Raw genomic sequence first — 17,673 nt, 5'->3', positions numbered from 1 at the left:
AGATCACATGTCCAACACCCCCACTCAGGCTCATCTTTACAGCAGTGTCAAAATAACAAGAAACAAAATGATGTCACCCATGTTCCCATACACCAGTAGAATCCTATGGTTACCTAGGTCCTTCCAAACAGGTAACACTTCAACCTTTCAAATTTTGGTTTTGTTAGTGGCTTGGTCAGCACATCTGCCACCATGTTCTCGTTGGGACAGTACTCAATTGTAGCTTTACCATCAATATGTGCAGACTGTACAAAATGGTATTTTATGTCTACATGTTTACTCCGTTGTCTACACACTGGGTTCTTAGACAGTTCAATAGTTCCCTGGTTGTCTTCATATATTACAACTGGTGTGTGCTGTTTATCTTTATCTAGACCATGAAGTAACTGTACCAAATACATGCTCTCTTGGACAGTAGATGCTAGAGCTATATATTCGGCCTCACATGTTGACAGAGCCACTGTTGGCTGTTTCCTGCTTTTCCAGGATATCACTGGACCATCTCTGGTTAAGCTAAAGCAATACCCGGTGGTACTCCTCCGGTCACTCTGATCTGACGCCCAATCAGCATCACTGTAACCTTCCAGCTTAAGGTCCTGGTCGCTTTGCTGGTAAGACAGTTCAAGATCAATAGTGCCCTTCAGGTACCGTAACACCTGCTTTGCTGTTTCCCAATGTTGTTGTTTCGGCTGTGCCAGGTGCTGGGACAATTTGCTGACTACCCAGCTAAGATCTGGCTTTGTAGATGTCATAATGTAAATCAGACTACCCACTATCTCTCTGTAGCCTGTGGCATCCACAGTTTCCCCCTCTCCATCAAGATGGAGCTTCTGCTCACAGGGAGTTCGTCTCGGTTTACACTCAGACATTCCAAACCTTTTGAGCACTTTTTCAATGTGTCTTTTCTGACTCATCTTTATCACACCCCTGCTTTGTGTGAAATCGATGCCCAGGAAGTGTCTGAGTTCCCCGAGATCTTTCATCTTAAACCTCTTTTCCAGCATCCCCTTTACCTCTCTGATCAGGTTATTGCTGCTGGCTGCAATAAGCAGATCGTCCACCCAAATGATCAAAATCACCCTTTCACCATTAGACTGTTTTTCATAGACACAATTGTCTGCTGCGTTCTGTTCAAAACCATTTTCTACCAGGTGATCATGAAATAGCTTATTCCAATTATGTCCAGATTGCTTTAGACCATACAAAGACTTGTTGAGTTTACATACTAAATGTTCTTAGTTTTAGACTTTACTTCAAATCCCTCAGGTTGCTCGATGTAAACCTCACAATCTATTGGAGAGTGTAAATAAGCTGTTTTGACATCCATTTTGTGGAGCACAAGGTCATCCTGTGCAGCTTTCTGCATGAGAATCCTCACTGAGGTCATGCTAGCGGTCGGAGAGAAGGTCTCCTTGTAATCTATACCTTCTACCTGGCTGTACCCCTTTGCTACATATCTAGCTTTGAAAGTCTCAGGTTGGTCAGGGTTTTCTTTGACAGCAAAAATCCAACGCCCCCCCCACTGCTCTTTTTCCCTTTGGCAGTGGACACAGGGTGAAGGTGTCATTCTCTTTTAATGAGGTAAATTCGTCCTCCATTGCTTTGACCCACTTCTGAGATCTTTCAGAGCTAATAGCCTCTGTATATGTTTTGGGTACATCATAGACAGCTCTATAGAAATAATCCACCTCCTGTTCATCTTCAATAGGTTCAGTCTTACACTGATAGTCCCTAAGATATGCTGGTGGTCTTCTACTTCTGTCTGGGTAGCGGCATGTGCCCCCACTATCACCTTGAACCCTAGGTGATGTGCCACTTTCACCCCTTGCCTCTGTAGGCGCTGTCTGACTAGCCTGGGGCTGTTCACCCATCCTAGTTGGTGCTCCATTCAGCTCAGTGTCATCATAACAATCATCATCAGAATAGTGATGTCGACCTGTCTGGATCTGGCTGCCCTTCAATATGGGCTTGACTTGTCTGTGCTTTGACACTCTCCCTGTCTCTGGGAAGTACACGTTGTATGTAGTCATACCCTATGAAAATGCCCTTTTCACATCTTGGATCAAGTTTCTTTTTGTCTTGCTTATAAGCATAACACTCAGTACCAAATACCATCATGTGAGCAATATTGTGAGTTTTACCTGTGAAAGCACTATATGGAGTTTGCCCAAGTCGCTTGCAATAGCATCTGTTGCATATCTGTGCAGCCGTTTGCACTGCAAACCTCCATAGCTTTTTTGGTAATTTACTCTCAATAAGCATGCACCGGCCCATGTCAAATAATGTTCTCCAATTTCTCTCTGCTGTGCCGTTTTGATGCGGCGAATAAGGAGCACTAGTCTGATGACTGATCCTGTTCTCCCTAAGAAGGTCTTGGAACTCTCTCCCAGTGAATTCTGTACCATTGTCAGAGCGTATAGTCTTGACTTTCCCATATGGGGCAGTACCAGCTAGGAATTTCTCTGTGGCTCTGGATGTGTCGCTTTTTGTCTTAAGGAAATAGGTCCAAGTCATACCACTATAGTCATCTGTGAAGGCTACTGTGTATCTATACCCGTCTCTGTCGGTTGGGTCCATAGGACCACACAGGTCAGTGTGAACTAGTTCTAGTATCTCTGTAGCTTTGCTATCAGCCTGTCTGTTTCTCATCTCAACAGTTTTGCCCGCTATACATATGTCACAGTTGAGAGTGGACTTATCACACGTTCCCTTGATTTTCATGCCATCAACCACATTCTCCAATCGGGAGACATCATCAAAGTTACAGTGTCCAAGTATTCTGTGCCACGTTTGAATATCATGACACACCTTGACCTTGTCATTGTTTTAATCAGTAACCGTGGGCAGATAATACAGTTTACCACATACCTCAATGTTAAACCTTGTAGCATCAATGACACCCATCCAGTTATCACCATCTTTGAAATGCAATTCTGCCCCGTTGCCTGTAGCTGCCCTCACAGAGAAAATATCTTGTGGAAAGGTTGGTATATACAAAGCATTTTTCAGTAGTGCTGTCACCTTGTGACCCTTACTGTCTACAAGTGAGATTTCTGCTTCTCCTCTGGCTTTGGCAACCCCAGTAACTTTAGTACCATCAGCTAGTTCAATCACATGGTTCTCAGGTCTGAAAGCTTTATCGATAGTCTTAAACTTCTTAAAGTCACTTATCATGTGCGATGTCGCACCACAGTCGACCATTAAGCCTTTAGTGTTAACCGTCCTCTTCACTGGACTACCGCTATCGATCAGCTTAAAACAATACGACCTGTTATCACTGCAGTCCCCATCGTCTGCGTCTCATCTTCGCCCATGCTGGTGTGCGGCTCTTCGTTGTGGCTCTTCTCCCATCGCTCGCGACATGGAGTCCGTAACAACTTATTACAAAATGCGGATGTTACACTTTTTTATGAAGAAAATGTAATAATTTGGTGCATTATGTAATAAACCACCAAAATTTATGTCTTGATTTGAAAAAAACGTGGCGTTATTACATAATGATGTGAAAATGTATTACATTATTACATAATGCGGCGTTATTACATAATGCGGCGCTGCAAGTCCCGCTGTCTTCCCCGGCGTGGCGTGTCACTCCTGCGATCTCGTCTCCTCTCGTCAGGTAGGTTGTTGTTGGGACACGTCCTGGAAATGTGTCCCATACGGTGGCATCTCCAGCATTCAACGTTGGTCGAATCTGGTCCTCTGTCCTCCGGTCCTCTGGTCCTCCGTCCTCTGCCTCGTCCCCGTGGCTGGTAGCTGGCTGTCCCCGCGGCTCGCATCACGTTGTCCTCGGTCACTTTCATGCCTCTTTCGCTCTCATCTGCAGCTTTTTCGGCCTCCTCCAGCTTCTGCAGGGCCGTGGCCAGTCTCTCCTGGGCCCGGTCCAGCTCCTCCTCCACCAGCTGGATCCTACGATTCAAAGATGCCACTTCGCCCTCAGCTGTTTCTCGCAGCTCTTTCTCCACATCCAGCTCCCTCTGAACGGCCAGAGCGCGATCCTCCGCATCATCCGCCTGTTGCTGCAGCGCCTGGATTTTCTTCTTTACTGACTCCATGTTATCCGAGCTCTCTCCAACTACTGTCGAAAGGGCGACAAAACTGCTTTCAAACGCGATACGTGTGTCTACGCCTAATAGCGGTAGCTTTTATCTGGGTTGAAGGGGCGCTGGAGTTACAGCCGACATGGTTAATTAGAAGAAAACTTTGTGAGGGAGGAATTCAAGGAAGTGCGAGCCAGCGGTGGGACAGCCAGCTACCAGCCACGGGGACGAGGCAGAGGACGGAGGACCAGAGGACAGAGGACCAGATTCGACCAACGTTGAATGCTGGAGGTGTTGGACATGTGATCTAATGCAATCTCATCCACGCATTGTCAATGACCAGCTGTTTGATCCTGTGAGGACCCGTATTGTATATATAGATCTGCGCATGTGTCAAATAAATATTCTTCTCTTGTTCGAACGCAAGAGCACGGTGTGGGTGTGTGTCATTTTCCGCCTGAATGGCACACTTTATGTTTATGTCTTGGCAAGACAATTAATTCGCTGTAGGATGGCTAACGTTTATTCAACAAGGTAAAATCAGCACTAAGAAATAACTTACCATATCGTGAACAACGTGAGAAACGCGAAGGCAAAGTTATATCACGCGTGAGTAGGCGGCATAGCCGGTGGGAGTGAAACCAAGGTGAAGCATCGGCGACAAAACGATACTAACGATGTCGGTCTTTGGAAAAGTGGATCGATTTGATCCAACTTCGGATAACTGGAGTAGATACATGAACAGACTGGGGTTTTATTTCGGGGCAAATGAGGTAACGGAAGAAAAGACAGTGGGACATTCATCTTTCTGGGTGCGGAAGCGCACTATACGGGCTTATAGTGGATCTGATGGCGCCACTGAAACCTACTGAAGTCCCGTTTGCGGTCCTAGTTAAACATTTAGGTGAGCATTTCGGTCCCAAGCAAAATTAAACTGAGGAGAGATTTAAATTTCAGTCCTGTACAAGAGAAACATGTGAATCCGTTTTATCATATGTGGTTAGATTAAAACATCAAGCCACACGGTGTGGCTTCGGTAATACATTAGAGGAGCGACTGCGAGATCCGTTCGTTTGGGGCATAGGCTGTGAATAGATGCAGCTCCGCCTACTGGCAATCCCTGATTTGACATGGAAATCTGCCCATGATACAGCCATAGCACTGGAAGCAGCAGATAAAGGTGCACAAATCCTGCAGCCTGTATCCCAAGTTAATCGTGTAGAAAACCCGGTGTCAGTTACACATGCACGACAAGGGACAAAGTCAACAACATGCTACCGCTGTGGGGATCCACACACAGCTGACAACTGCAGGTTTAAAGACTTACAGTGCCATTACTGTAAAAAAACGGGGTCATATCGCCCGTGTGTGTAGGCAGCAGATAAAGGACAAAGGCAAGCAGACTCAGACGCTGGGCTCAAGGAAAGCTCATCTCATATCAGCGTTCGCCGTCGTCCGCTGTAGAGGAAGGGGAGGAACCAGCTGATTACCTTTTGGCGCTGAAAGAGAGACCACATGGTCCACTAGTGTTAACTGTGGAGCTGAACAACTACCCACTGCATTTTGAAGTGGATACGGGAACATCTCGTATGGTCATAGGTGAGGAGTGTTTTATCAGACTACAAGCCACAGTCCCAGGGTTGGAGTTGCAGCCTTCTGCAGTCATGCTGAGGTCTTTCGTGGGGGAGAAGGTCGATGTCCAAGGCAAAACTAAGGTGAATGTGCACTGTAATGGCCAGACAGCACAGCTGAGTGTCATAGTAGTCCACAGCCGAGGTCCGAATCTGCTGGGACGGGTCTGGATGGGTGTGATGTGGCTTTACTGGAAAGAGCTTTTCAAGCCAATTTTCAGGGTCGCAGACAGCGAGCTGCAACTTGTTCTTTTCAAACATGATATTTTCAGAGATGAACTTGGGACATTAAAAGGGATGGAAGTGTGTTTCTATATTGATCAGACTCTCACTATTGTAAGGCCAGACCTGTGCCATTTGCCATGCGATCAAAGATTGAAGTGATGCTAGACTGACTACAAGCAACAGGGTCATCGAACCTGTGACACACTCAGACTGGGCGTGACCGATCGTGCCTGTACTGAAGCCAGACAATACAGTCAGAATTTTTGCCGACTATAAGCAGAGTGTAAACTTAGCTTCAAGACTGGAGCAGTACCCCTTGCCATGAATTGAGGAGCTTTTTGCCAAACTGGCAGGAGGCAGAAGCTACTCCAAACTAGACATGTCCCATGCCTATCAACAGTTGGTGTTGATGGAAGACTCACGCAAGCTGGTGATGATTAACACTCACAGGGGGTTATTCCAGTACTCACATCTCCCTTTTGGGGTTTCATCAGCCTGTGTTTTTCAGAGGACAATGGAGAACTTACTGGCCCACACACAGTGGTATACCTGGATGATGTGCTCATCATGGAAATGACAGCAGAAGATCACCTTCGAAATATTGACCTGGTCTTAACACGACTAGAGGAAGCAGGACTCGGGCTGAAAAATTCCAAATGTGAGTTCATGGCTCCAGCAGTTTAATATCTTGGACACCGGGTATCTGCCGCCGGTCTCCAGCCCCTGGAGAAGAGCCATCAAAGAGGCCCCAGAGCAAAAATGTAACAGAGCAACTGCTTACGTTGGAATGATTAATTACTATGGGCGGTTTCTTCAGGATTTGTTGTCAGTCTTAGCCCCACTTCATTATCTCCTCAAGACCGGTGTAAAATGGGTGTGGGGCTCGCAACAGCATGTAGCATTCCAGAGGTCCAAGGACCTACTGTCAGCATCGACACTGCTGGCACATTATGACCCAGAGGTGCCCCTGATCATAACATGTGACGGGTCCCAGAACAGAGTTGGAGCAGTTTTGTCACAAAGGATGAAGGACAACTCTGAGAGGCCCATCTGCTTTGCATCCTGCTCTTTGTCGCCAGCAGAAAAGAACTGTTCTCAGCTGGAAAGAGAAGCGCTAGCTTTAATTTTCACTGTGAGGAAGTTACACTATGTGTATGGCTGTAACTGCACCATCCAAACTGACCACAAGCCCGTACTGGGTCTACTAGGTGAGCTTAAAGACATTCAGCCAGCTGCATCACCGTGCCTTCAACGCTGGGCAATACTACTGGTTCAATATCAGTGCGTCCTCGGATACAGGCCAGAACCCTCCATTGCAAACGCTGATGGCCTCAGCAGGCTTCCTCTCCCAGAAATGCCCAAGGATTCACACAGGCCAACCGAGCTGACATGCTTATTGAAACAGCTTCAGACTGCTCCTATTACCTGTCATCCGCTGAAGCAGTGGACTTGTAGGGATCCTTTGCTTGCTAGTGTGTCGCTTCTTCAAAGAGGGATGGCCTGCCACCTGCCCAGTTGAGGTTTTACATCCATTCTTCAGAAGGCAGGCTAAGCTCTGTGTAGAAGATGGCATTCTGCTCTGGGGGCTCCGTGTTGCGGTGCCACCACAAGCTCGTGAAAACCTGCTGGAGGAGCTTCAGAACCACACCCAGGAATCTTGAGAAAGAAGGCAACAGCCAAAGCTCATATGTGGTGGCCTGGATTGGATAAGGAAATAGAATTGAAAGTGCAAGCCTGTACCACATGTCAGCAGGTATGCAACACCCCTCCCCGAGCATCAGTCTCACCTTGGGAATGGCCTGGCAAACCATGGACACGCATTCACATTGACTATACAGGTCCATTTCTGGGGGAGATGTTCCTAATAGCAGTAGATGCGCATTCAAAATGGCTTGAAGTTTTCCTGTGCGAATAGCCACGTCAGCAGCAGCAATTGAGCAACTAGGGGAGATGTTCAGCACTCATGGCCTTCCCCATACGGTTGTGTCAGACAGTGCAGTATTTTCACAATTGCTGAGTTTAAGGGGCTTTTGTCATCCAATGGAACAAGACATATAACATCTGGCCCATACAAGCCTTCCACAAATGGGTTAGTTGAAAGAGCTTTCCAAACAGTTAAGAGGACCCTGAAGAAAACCATGGGATCAGGAGGATAGCTAAAGACGCACATATCAAGGTTCTTGGCGGCATACAGATCAACACCACATGCAACAACAGGCAGGTCACCAGCAGAGATGTTATTCGGCTGTCCTGTCAGAACCAGGTTTGACCTGTTAAGACTGGATGCTCATGCTTAAGTATTACAGAACAAAGAGCACATGATCTGTAGGAAAAACAGCACCAGGCCAACCAGAACACTGGCATCAGGTGCACAAGTGTGGGTAAGGGATTTTACAAGCCATAAGAAATGGCTACCCAGGGTGGTGATCACCAGCACAGATCCTCTGTCTTACAGAGGGGAGGTGGAAGTCCAGGTGCTTAGATGTCATGTGGACCACCTATTACTAAGAAGAGAGTCAGACAGATGCCACCCGCTCAATGAAGACCAGCGGCAAAAACCCGAGACCAACTGGGACACTGATGGCTATGAAGCTGAGCAGTCAACTCAGCCACGGTATACAGAGCCTGAGGACCAGGTACAACAACCACAAGCTGTCGGTGGGGATGATGGAAGTGAAACTGAGCAGCCACCTCAGCCGCCCGATACTGAGCCTGATGTTAGGGAGGAGGAAATGGGTACAAGGGTCCTCACCATTCCTGTCGGTCAAGGAAACCCCCTTAAAAATTTGATTTGTAGTTGGTGGCCAGAACTTGTTGGGGCACAATAATCCCTGTTCTGAGTCCCCCAGAGCTAGGGCAGTCTACCTCCACTGAGTTAGCTGCTTCTATATTGTTCTTTCAATGATTATGATGTTATTTGGTTAGACCGGGGGTCGGCAACCCGCGGCTCTAGAGCCGCATGCGGCTCTTTGGCGCCGCCCTAGTGGCTCCCTGGAGCTTTTTCAAAAATATGAAAATGGGAGATGATGTGAATATATTTTTTGTTTTAATATAATTTCTGCAGGAGGAACAACATGACAAACATTCTTAAAGTTTTCCAATGCTGTAAAAATGTGTATAATAAATATTTGATGTCAACATTTCTGTCAACGAAGATTTACGTTACAGCCTGCGACGCATGTTTCTTTCAGCTCGACATGGTGCCAGGCAGGTAGCTGTTGCAAACAGACCGGCGGGTGTGTCATGGGCCATGGATCCCAAAGGGAAAAAGAGGAAGATAGCTGAGGAGAACAGAGGATTCAACAGTTCTTGGACCGAATCATTTGCTTTCATTGCCAATGCGGAAGGATTGCCTGCATGTTTACTTTGTAATGAGAAGTTGTCAAATAACAAAAAGAGTAATGTGGAAAGACATTTCCAGGGAAGGCATGCTGCATTTGCAGCCGAGTACCCAGTTGGGAGTGAGAGAAAAAGTGCGATTGCATTACTTCTGGAGAAATTACAGGAGCGCAAAGATAGATTTAAGAAGTGGATTGCATCTCCAAACTCCACTACTGCTGCTAGTTTTGTTGCAACCCGGGAGATGATAAAGCATGGAAAACCGGTCACAGATGGTGACTAGCCTACTTACCTTTTCAAAAGGCTGCTGTTTTATTTTTTTAATTGCAGGCTGCGTTTTAACTGCAGGCTGCGTTTTAGGATTGAAGAGGACTGCATTTTATTTCCATGGGGAGGTCTGAAATTACAGGCCTATTATGCACGTTGCACATTTTGTTGTTTAAATAAAAATGACATCAAAAATCTGATTTCTTTATTGTATTTCTATAATTTCGTCAATGCAACGGAACATAATACATTAATATTATACTGGAAGTTAAATTTTAAGCACCAGAGTAGCACGTGGTTCGTCATTCTCTCCAGGATGCGCTGCAGGGAAAATAAACATTTACCGGTAATCATGAATGCTCATTATGTATTTGTAGCCTACTTAGTAGGCTAATATAGCTAATATGGACACAGCATGTGTTGCCTTCATTATAAGGCTTATATAAGGCTTTTAATTTTTTGCGGCTCCAGACACATTTGTTTTTTGTTTTTTTGGTCCAATATGGCTCTTTAGACATTTTGGGTTGCCGACCCCTGGGTTAGACCCATATTTACGCATCTGTGAGTGTTCGTGGGAGTTTATTTCAAAGTAATGGTTATGCTCAACGAGGGGTGGAGGGATGTTATATCCTGTAGTTAGTCCACCACCAACTACACTATGGGGGGGGGGGCAGTTGATTCAAGATTAAACATCCATCCATCCATCCATTATCCAAACCGCTTATCCTGCTCTCAGGGTCGTGGGGATGCTGGAGCCTATCCCAGCAGTCATTGGGCAGAAGGCAGGGAAACACCCTGGACAGGCTGCCAGGCCATCACAGGGCAGGTGGGCGGACACACACACACACACACACACACACCAAGATTCTTTATTTGTTACATCTCGTTATGAAGAGAGTACAATTCTTTGAGTTACAGCTCCTCAACACTGCAGCAGCAATAGCAATGAAGTAACAACAAAACAACAAAAAATAATCATAATAATGTGTGATGTATGTAAGGTGCTGTGTGTGTGTGTGTGTGTGTGTGTGTGTGTGTGTGTGTGTAGGCCCAGCCTTAATAAATGTGCATATGTGTGTGTAGTTGTTTGCATATTTGTGTGTTTGTGTATGCCAAGCTACTTGTGTGTGTTGTGTGTGTGTGTGTGTGTGTAAACTGATGATCTGCTTAAGACCATAGGTAAATACCATCAGTCCGGCACCAGGCTTAGTGTCTTTAATGTTCTTTGTTCAAAAGCCTGGTTGCTTGGTGGAAAAAGCTGTTCAGAGCCTACTGGTCCAGGCTTTGATACTGTGGTACCGCTTGCCTGATGGTAGCAGCTGGAACAGTCCATAGTTGGGGTGGCTGGGGTCTTTGATAATCCTATGGGCTTTGCTGACAAAACAGCCTTTGTTTAAGTCCTGGATGAAGGGAAACTCATATCCACTGATGTCCTGGGCCATCCGCACAAGCCTCTGCAGTGTAGGCAATAGAAAGTAAAAAGTTTTAAAAAAAAAGACGTAAAAGACCTGTTAAAAAAAAAAGATGTAAAAAAAAAAAGCAGAGGAAAATAAAGAGAGCTGATGTGGACAGTTACTGAGCAGTCGTGTCATTTCTGCTGTATAATATGTGGATCTTCCTCTTGAAGGCATTCGTTTCTCCCAAGGATACACCGTAAATGCCTTGTTATCGCCGTAGTTACATATTCCACTGCTCTTGTTTTTCACTGGAACAATTAATACGAATGCTTCTTGTTTGGCACTGGTGCAAAATTACTTTATGATTGGCTGCTGTTTGTGATCAATAATGACACTTTGTGGTGGACACTTAATTAAAGTTTGAATGTCAAATTTTTAACCACCGAATGAACTACCCAGCATGCCACAGGGCATGGCTGTTCTCAGTGGTTGTGCTCCAAAACCTGACTGTCAGTATGCGGGTTTGTGCCGGATGGGTGTGATTTCCACACCATTTAAAAATCTTATACACTTTAACACTCATAAATATAATTTCTGTTCACATGGCTTTTTTGTTCCCTGGGAAACTAATGATAATGATATTCCAACTGTCCAATTGGCATTAAATGACATGCTTTTTTAATGATATAACACAATAATAATCAACATTAATATTCAGGGAACACAATAGGCCTACGTCTTAATTGAAAGGGGCGGTAAGGGACGTGGATAATGGATAGGGGGCACTGGCCCAAAAAAGGGTGAGAACCAATGCCCTACTGTGTAACAAACGTAATTGCTGCCAAAGGGGTATGCTTAGTAGGCTTGCATCATCACCATAGCTAGCAGCTTGTCAACTATTAAGTATTCAGCTATTGTTCATCAATCATGCTGTCTTGTCAAACAACTAAAATCGTTGGTATGCAATGTCAATCAAAATCAAATTCATCAGCATTCATTTAAAAGTAATCTGACAATCTCTCATGGGCTCACTTGCATGTACAAACACTCATACACATCCATGCAGAGACTGACAGATGTAGTTGAATTTGCCTTTTTTCGGGGGGGGGGGGTTCCCCTTTTTTCTCCCCAGTTGTACCCAGCCAATTACCCCACTCTTCCAAGCTGTCCCGGTCGCTGCTCCACCACCTCTGCTGATCCGGGGAGGGCTGCAGACTGCCACATGCCTCCTCCAATACATGTGGTGTCACCAGCCCCTTCTTTTCACCTGACAGTGAGGAGTTTCACCAGTGGGATGTAGCGCGTGGGAGGATCACGCTATTCCCCCCCAGTTACCCCCCCCCCAAAAAAAACAGGCGCCCTGACTGACCAGAGGAGGCACTAGTGCAGTGACTAAGATACATACTCGCATCCGGTTTCCTATCCGCAGACATGGCCAATTGTGTCTGTAGAGACGCCTGACCAAGCCGGAGGCAACAGAGGGGAATTTGACTTTTTTTTTTCACAACATGAGACAGAGTGGACAGAGCAACCCCAGAAGTGTTTTTTGGCCATACATTTTCAGTGACATATTGCATGTGTGTGTTAAATATAATTTGATGTACCTTTCAATTACCCTGCACAATAGGGTTGTAATGTCTTGTGTCACTGTTTATAGTAACCATGTATTCCAATTGTATAGTTGGACTCTGCTGTTACATGAGAACTGCCAGCTGCTGCATTACATGTAATGTGATAAATATAAACTCTCATACAACCCAAATGAAACCACATGTGTAACATCGCTCAATACAATTGGCCTAAATTAACTGTTCTGTAATAAAATGGGAAACTCCCTTTGTTGTTCATGGGCTTAGCGATATCAGAAAACAAGCAATTGCAGGCCTAAAACTATCCATCCTGACTTACTTTTCATTCATACTTCCATAGCATAATTGTTCAATATTTTTATCAGCATTTATAGTTTATTTTTATCTCAGTTTATTTATTTATAGTGCTAGCTGTCATATGGGAACTAGAGTTAAGTTTTCTGACACATCCCCATTATCAGGCTTAGAAAGTCTTAAGACAGCAGACTGGAATTTGTCCAGAGACAAAACAGGTCAATAGATACAAAAAAAAAAAACTCAAGCAGACTTTGAGGAAGTAAATTACACCACAGCATAACAATGTATGTAAATAAACACACAGGGTGAGAAAATGTGGAAAAAGTCTCTCATCAGATAAAATATCATGATACATGAGAATAAGAGCAAAGCACAAATGATCGTTCATAGATGCATTCATAATATACCAAGCCATTTGCATGTAGTTTCCATTGCTGATGCATGATGCAATTGGTTAATCCTCGGGCCACATAGTGCAATATCACCTTTAATGACAATGTGTTAAGAAACAGCTATTCATACTCCAGACTGTATATGTTAAACAGACAATGAATGCTAATATACTGCTGCATGTTGTGGAGACAGAAATAGAGTGGAATGTCTGGAGTTATCTGTGTGAAGTCCAAAGAGAAGAGTTTTTCTAAGCCCAGGCTTGCAATACTTTAAATGTCATGGTGTCATGCCTCATAGGAAGACAGACACTGATAGCACAAAGCTGCTATTGATTGGCCGCTTTTGACTTTATCTCTGCACAATGAATCCACTCATGGCTCTCTGGTCATTCCCCCACGGGTACCAAAAGAACATGAGCATTTCTCTAATGTGGCGCTGCAAAGCCACTTATTCATTTTCTCTACAAATGCAGCCATTTTATTCGGAAGACAAGTATGGAAATTAAAGTAGTAAACACAATGTGCTGTCAATTTCTTACTCAAGATGATATATGCATGGAAAGACATACTGTGCATCACAGAAACTGAGACAAGATCGCATGAGAAAGAGAAATCAGTTCTTGCTCTCCTGGCCTCTGCTTTTGTTCCCTCTCATTCTCCATCTTCGTAGACAGCAGTCAGAGTGGACTCCTAAGACATCTTTGATTCAGAATAGACCTGAAATAATAGGAATACCTTACGTTGTGTCTAGCACATAGGAATGACAAAAGTATGTCCAAACATTATATTGTATAATCTGCATGCTTTTAATCACAGCAAAGTTTTGATGTCTTAATTATTATCATCATTGTTTCAATTCTATTTTATATTTAAAGCAAGATCTCAAGTGAGGTGAATGAGCATAACTACTGTACTATTGCCTGTCAAGTTACATCTAATAAAAACAGCTGGTGCAATTAGGCAACAGTTGAAGTTTCATTTAGGTTTAATTTAAGTCAGTTTAAGTTCTCAGTACTCTGTGCTGCTGTCTGTCGCTGGGAATCGCAAAAGATACAGCGAATACAATGTCGAATAAAATGGCTTTCATTCTCATTTCATACATATTTTTCCTTACTACAATAATTTGCAAAGCAAATGAACTGTCATATCATTCCCCCATGGTATTGTGTTGCTATTAAGTGTCACAAAAGTCCATGTCATTGGCAGTTATAAATTCTGTTTAACATTTAATACAATAATAAAGAATGTATGAGTAGTAGTTTTGCAATAATGGTCTATGAAAAAGTGATCGTGGGGTTGAAAAACAATGAGAGAAAATAAAAGAAAAATGATTTCTAAGAACATGTTTCTATGTTTTCTATTTTTAGAAAAATGGTAATGTTGTTGGTCAGATATAGCAGTGTGACAGTAGCAGTTATAGCTGCTAAGATCCTTAGCATTATTGATATGTTGGGGAATTTTGACATCACTGCAATCAAATCTAACACTTTAATATGGAACCAGATGTTTTCCCAAGAGACAAAGCCAGGTGAATAAATGAACGCACCTGTAAACCACCTGTATGGATGTAATGAAAACATTTTGAAAATTAGTAAGTGAAGTGGCAACAGTAAACACATTGTCGTAAAGTGTACAATATTTATCAAATGAAAGAACTGTACAAACATTCACATGATTCACAACCTACCGGGTGAAATTTTTCCCCCTTTTTCTCCCTAGTGTACTTGGCCAATTACCCTATATTTTGAACCGTCCTGGTCACTGCTCCACCCCCTCTGCTGATCTGGGGAAGGCTGCAGACTACCACATGCCTCCTCCAATACATGTAGAGTCGCCAGCTGCTTCTTTTCACCTGACAGTGAGAAGCTTGGTCTGCTGTATCCTGTGGGCCCAGGGACCATGGTCCTCCCCGGAGCTGTGGCTGAAGAGATAACACTGAGAGCGGTCTGACAGGATGCAGAAGTGGGGCAGGCTAAGCTAACTTTTGTTTTCTTCTTCTTCATTTAATTTTTTTTAACTTTATTCAACAAGAGAATGTACATATTACGTCAGGTACAAACAAGAACACACAATACAGGAGAGCTGATAACAACGTCAAAAAAAATACATCAATATATGTGAGATGAATGACATTCTAAATAAGTTGAAAATTAAATAATTTAGTAACAATACAAAAAAATAAATAAAAATCTTAAACTAATTAAAATAAAAAAGAAGAAATTCATTTGCTAGCTAGCCCATGCTGACCGGCAGTTCCGATAATGCCAAGGGCGGTCTGGCAGCGGCCTTGCCTAGTGTTGACTGTATTTTTAGTGTCGTTGTGTTGAGTGCAGGGAGGTGTGTCAAAGGTACACAAAGGAAGGGAAGGGAAGTTAGCTAAGCTAACTGCTAGCCCATGCAGACTGGCAGTTCCAACAGTCATCGGCTGGCGTTCGTTCTCGTGGACAGTGTTTTGTTTTTTTTAGTTTGGCTATACTATGTGTTAGTTTGGATATATGTATTCTTGTAGTTTTTGCATATGTGTTTTAGTCTTTGTGTTGCACTGCTGTGGGCTGGGGGAAATGATATTATGTTTCATTTCATGTACACCCAGGACATCAGTGGATGTGAGCTTCCTTCCATCCAGGACGTATACAATGGAAGTTGTGTCAGCAAAGCCTCTAGGATTATCAAAGACCCCAGCCACCCCAACTATGCACGGTTCCAGCTGCTACCATCAGGCAAGTGGTACCGCAGCCTCAAAGCCCGGGCCAGTAGGCTCCAGAATAGCTTTTTCCACCAAGCAACCAGGCTTTTGAACAAAGAACATTAAAGACACTAAGCCTGGTGCCGGACTTATGGTACTGACCTATGGTCTTCAGCGGATCATCAGTTTACACACACACACGTACCTTGGCATACATAAACACACACAAATATGCAAACAATTACATGCACATATGCACATTTATTAAGAGTGGGCTTACACACGCTTGCTTGCTTGCTGGTTGTCCATCGTGTCCGATGATGACCATCTTCTCCTATTTGTGAGTCCTTTGGTGGCTGAATAGTCCGACCCTGGATGCACAGTTGCGGTTGCAGACCGGGCATGTAAAAGTGGTACTGGAGGGGGCAGGGGTAGCTTTGCGAGCATTCCTCTTCACACGCTTTGCTACACGGTGTTGTGTGCGCTGGTTTTCCATATACTTCACTCCCTCTGAGACGTGAGAACGCCAGGTGGTGTGGCAGGAAGCAAGTTCCTCCAAAGAAGATCAGTGTGGTCTTCATTTGGTCTTTGAACCGCTTCTTCTGCCCACCAGCAGTGCATTGACCAAGGCGTAGTTGGCCATAGAGGACTTTACGTGGGAGTCGTTCACTGGGCATGCGAATAATATACCTAAGCCACCTGAGTTGATGGTGGTTTAGGGTAGACTCCATGCTACAGCTGCCTGCCCGCTCCAACACCTCTGTGTGTGGCACTCTGTCCTCCCAAGTAATGCCAAGGATCCTCTGGAGACATTTCACATGGAAGGCCTCCAGGCTTCTGAGATGGTGGATGTAGATGGTCCATGCCTCACATCCATAGAGTAGTGTGGAGATACACGCTGCTCTGTAAACAAGCACTTTGGTGTGAAGATTGAGGTTGCTGTTCTGGAAAACCTTTCTCCTTAGATGACCAAAAGATGTTGAGGCTTGTTTGAGGCGGTGCTGAATCTCATCATCCATTGTGCAGGTGTCAGATAGCATGCTTCCCAGATATTTGAAGGCAGGAACAGTGGTCTGTTGTTGCCCTTCTGCTGTGAAGGTTGTTGGGTGGCTTGGGAGGCCGGCAGTCAACTGACAGATTACCTCTGTCTTTTGGGCGTTGATAATCAGTCCCATTCTCCTGTATGCAGTTACAACTGCTGACAGAGTGTTTTGTATTGCTTCTGGTGTGTGAGCTACCAGTGCACAATCGTCGGCATACTGTAGCTCAATAATGTTCTCAGAGGTCAACTTGGTGGTTGCCTGAAACCTCCTGATGTTGAATAGGTTTCCATTGAGCCTGAAGTCAATGGTAACTCCAGCCTGCTTCTCCAACCTCCTTCGTAACAGTGTTGTAACAGAGACTAAGAAGATATTGAACAGGACTGGGGCTAGCACAAAGCCTTGTCTGACTCCAGTCTGCACACCAAAGGGCTCAGAACTATGGTTCCCCACTACCACTCGGGCCATCATTCCTGAGTGAAACTGTCCAAGGATGGTGAGAAACGTGGGTGGACATCCAAATTTCTTCAGGACTTGTCACAGCGGGGCCCGATTAACTGTATCAAATGCCTTTGAGAGGTCTATGAATCCTATATATAGATACTTGTGCTGTTCTCAGCATTTCTCCTGGAGCTGGCATGTGACAAAGATCATGTCAACGGTCCCTATGTCCTTTTGGAAGCTGCATTGTGACTCTGGTATGACCCGTTCGGCTATTGCGAGTGTTAGTCTGTGGAGCATGAGCTTGGCTAGAACCTTTCCGGCAATGG

At 44.5% G+C, this 17,673-nt stretch overlaps 1 protein-coding gene across 1 annotated transcript; it reads right to left on the bottom strand.

The window, feature by feature from the left end:
* Window positions 1-3,539: 3,539 nt before the first annotated feature.
* On the bottom strand, window positions 3,540-4,055 carry LOC130115209 (tropomyosin alpha-4 chain-like). The gene has a single exon (XM_056282827.1). The coding sequence runs from the start codon at window positions 4,053-4,055 to the stop codon at window positions 3,540-3,542; it is 516 nt and encodes a 171-aa protein (XP_056138802.1).
* Window positions 4,056-17,673: the final 13,618 nt, after the last annotated feature.

Source organism: Lampris incognitus, chromosome 7 (assembly GCF_029633865.1).
Source record: "Lampris incognitus isolate fLamInc1 chromosome 7, fLamInc1.hap2, whole genome shotgun sequence".
Lineage (NCBI taxonomy): Eukaryota > Metazoa > Chordata > Actinopteri > Lampriformes > Lampridae > Lampris > Lampris incognitus.
The sequence above is the reverse complement of the archived record's forward strand: the minus strand, read 5'-3'. Positions and strand labels throughout refer to the sequence as shown.

Excerpts from the sequence above, each read along its gene's own strand:
- LOC130115209 (XM_056282827.1), bottom strand. The coding sequence starts at position 4,055 with ATGGAGTCAGTAAAGAAGAAAATCCAGGCGCTGCAGCAACAGGCGGAT.